The sequence below is a fragment of the Populus euphratica genome, unplaced genomic scaffold (genome assembly GCF_000495115.2).
Source record: "Populus euphratica unplaced genomic scaffold, PopEup_1.0 scaffold95.1, whole genome shotgun sequence".
NCBI lineage: Eukaryota > Viridiplantae > Streptophyta > Magnoliopsida > Malpighiales > Salicaceae > Populus > Populus euphratica.
The window spans coordinates 1,061,781-1,064,489 of record NW_011499885.1 but is presented as its reverse complement, the minus strand read 5'-3'; the positions used below and the strand labels follow the sequence as shown (position 1 = coordinate 1,064,489).

At 33.7% G+C, this 2,709-nt stretch overlaps 1 protein-coding gene across 1 annotated transcript; it reads left to right on the top strand.

Moving 5' to 3' along the window:
- The first annotated feature begins 1,279 nt into the window (after nt 1-1,279).
- On the top strand, nt 1,280-2,418 carry LOC105130197 (probable histone H2A.1). The gene is made up of 2 exons (XM_011032599.1): nt 1,280-1,562; nt 1,930-2,418. The coding sequence occupies exons 1-2, from the start codon at nt 1,374-1,376 to the stop codon at nt 2,143-2,145; spliced, it is 405 nt and encodes a 134-aa protein (XP_011030901.1). The 5' UTR covers nt 1,280-1,373; the 3' UTR covers nt 2,146-2,418.
- The last annotated feature ends 291 nt before the right edge of the window (nt 2,419-2,709 follow it).

Below are 2,709 nucleotides of genomic sequence, written 5' to 3'. Positions count from 1 at the left end.
TTTATTTAAAAATAAATAAATTGAAATTGAATTGAAATGTTAATCTATAAATGTAGATTTAGCTTAAATAGAATCAGTTTCTCTAGATTGTCTCTTAGGTAGTATTTTTTTAAAAAAACATCAAATACAAAGATAAAAATATATTTGATTGTAAAGGTAGAGACATAAAAATAAATTAGTCATTGAAATAATTTTGAAATAAATTTATGTACTTTCAGAACATAATCTATAAAAAAAATATTTATATATAAATAATATTTATTATTTTTTTTTATTAATTTATGCAAAAACTCTTAATTTCAAACTTGTTCAACCCAGACATGTAACAATAAACATGATTATTATTATAGTTTTAAAACATGATTTGGAGTAATGCTTGAGTCACAAATCAGCTAAGTCAATCTAAATCTATCACAATTTTGTTTTAAAAGAACAAAAATATATTTTTTTAAAAACAATTTAAGAAATTTTTTACTTTGATTTTGATAAAGTCTCAAGTTTACTTAAGTTTTTGACTATTTCAAACTAAATTAATTATTTTTTTATTTAATTTTTTAAAATTCAAACTGATTTAAACCTCAAGTTATCAAGGTTTTGAGTTGACTCGCTAAACAAATTTAAGTTTTATAACAAGAGTTATTATATTATTATTAATTTTAATATTTAATGTAAACCAAGTTTAAAAGATAATATATACTTATTTGTTTAATATGAAAGTTTAATAATAGTTCAAATAAAAAGTAAAATAAACTTTTATATATATATATATATATATATATATATATATATATATGTACACACACCCGTCCAAATAAAATATAAAAATAATCAACCATCTAGATGATGGTCAAATGGTAAAGACTTGGGACTAAGGGGTTTGCTCCCTCTGTGGTCTCAGGTTCGAGTCCTTGGTTGCTCATATGATGGCCACCGAAAGCTTACATGGTCGTTAACTTTAGGGTCCGTGGGTTTAATCGTGGGGGGCGCAAGCTAGCCCGGACACCCACATTAATCTAAAAAAAAAATATAAAAATAATCGTTTTATTTTATACAACGTTATCAATCACAATTTTATTTCTATGTATTGCAATAAACCAAAGCTACGTTCAAAACCCCGTTCCCAACGAAAAACTCCCATAACAAAACCAAGAGGTTTACAGAATATCCACCGTCCTTCCACTTCCAATCCAACGGCCATGGATATCGATCTGCGTACTCCTCTCTCATTGGCCACCCCGATTTTCTCTTCTCCTATATAAACCCCAAAACACCCCTTCCGCACTTCAGATTTCCTCTCTTGGCAGTTATCCTCTCCCAAAAGAAGTAGCCTCTCCATATTTCGTTTCGACTATTTGTTCGAAAAGAGTCAATCAATGGCTGGCAGAGGCAAAACCCTAGGATCTGGAACAGCGAAGAAGGCTACATCAAGGAGTAGCAAGGCCGGTCTGCAGTTTCCGGTGGGTCGTATTGCTAGATTCTTGAAGGCCGGCAAGTATGCTGAGCGTGTTGGCGCCGGCGCTCCTGTCTACCTCGCTGCTGTACTTGAATATCTTGCTGCCGAGGTAATAATGCCTCAATGTTTTTCTTTAATCTTCTCTCTTCGAAGTGTTTTGGTAAGATTTTGTGAATCTAGGGTTCTTTTTATTTTTTGGTGATCTTGATCGTTTTTGGGTAATTATATTCTTGTTCTCGGAAATTATCCTGTTAATTGTGTTTTTGAAGATGTGGCCGTGGCTAGTCTGTGATTTTGCTTATTGGGTTTTTTGGAATCTGGGGTTTGAACTTGTTCCTGAGTCAATTTTGGTGTTCTTAAATTTCCATGTCTGAATCTGAGAGTTTTGAATTTTTGTTTCAAAGCCTAAATCAGGGAAAGTTAATCTTATCAATTGGTTTTGTGTTTGATGGGTCTTGTATATGTTGTGCTGTCAGGTACTTGAATTGGCTGGAAATGCAGCAAGAGACAACAAGAAGACCCGTATTGTGCCACGCCACATCCAGCTAGCAGTGAGGAATGACGAAGAGCTAAGCAAGCTTCTTGGTGATGTTACAATTGCTAACGGAGGTGTGATGCCTAACATCCACAACCTTCTCCTCCCAAAGAAGACTGGTGGCTCCTCCAAGGCCTCGGCTGATGATGACAGTTAAATGTGAAGGAAGAGTTTTAAAGGAAGTGTATTTTCAGTCACTGTGACTTCACTGTGATAATTTAAGTCTTTTAGCTTCAATTTTTCTTCAGATTTTAGGATTTAAGGCTGTGTTCATGTAAGGGTAGTTTTAGTAGTTAGGGTTTTACAATTAATGATGTGAATATAAATTGATCATCATCTTTGTGCTCATGTTATGGTCGAAAATATTTTTTTTTCTATGTATTGGCATTTAATGCACGACTTGAATCTATCCTTATTTGATTGCATCATCTGATTATTGTCTCGAATGAGATGGGATGTGTGGCAGCCAGTGGGTGTGGAGTGTTGTTTTCTAATTGGAGTTTAGAGCGAGAGGATAGGTGGTTGATATTGATGATTGCATTTTAAAGCGGCTGAAGGATCTTTAGTGGTAGATTTTCTTTAGTTTCTTGTCGAAGCTTGATATGTTACCTGGGTTATTGCTTTTCTAGGTATGGAAATTGACAGGATTGTTGGGCCACCAATATGTGATACAGTCTATGCAAGTGCTTAGGAGTGTTGTCCTGATGGCATGGTTGGTATG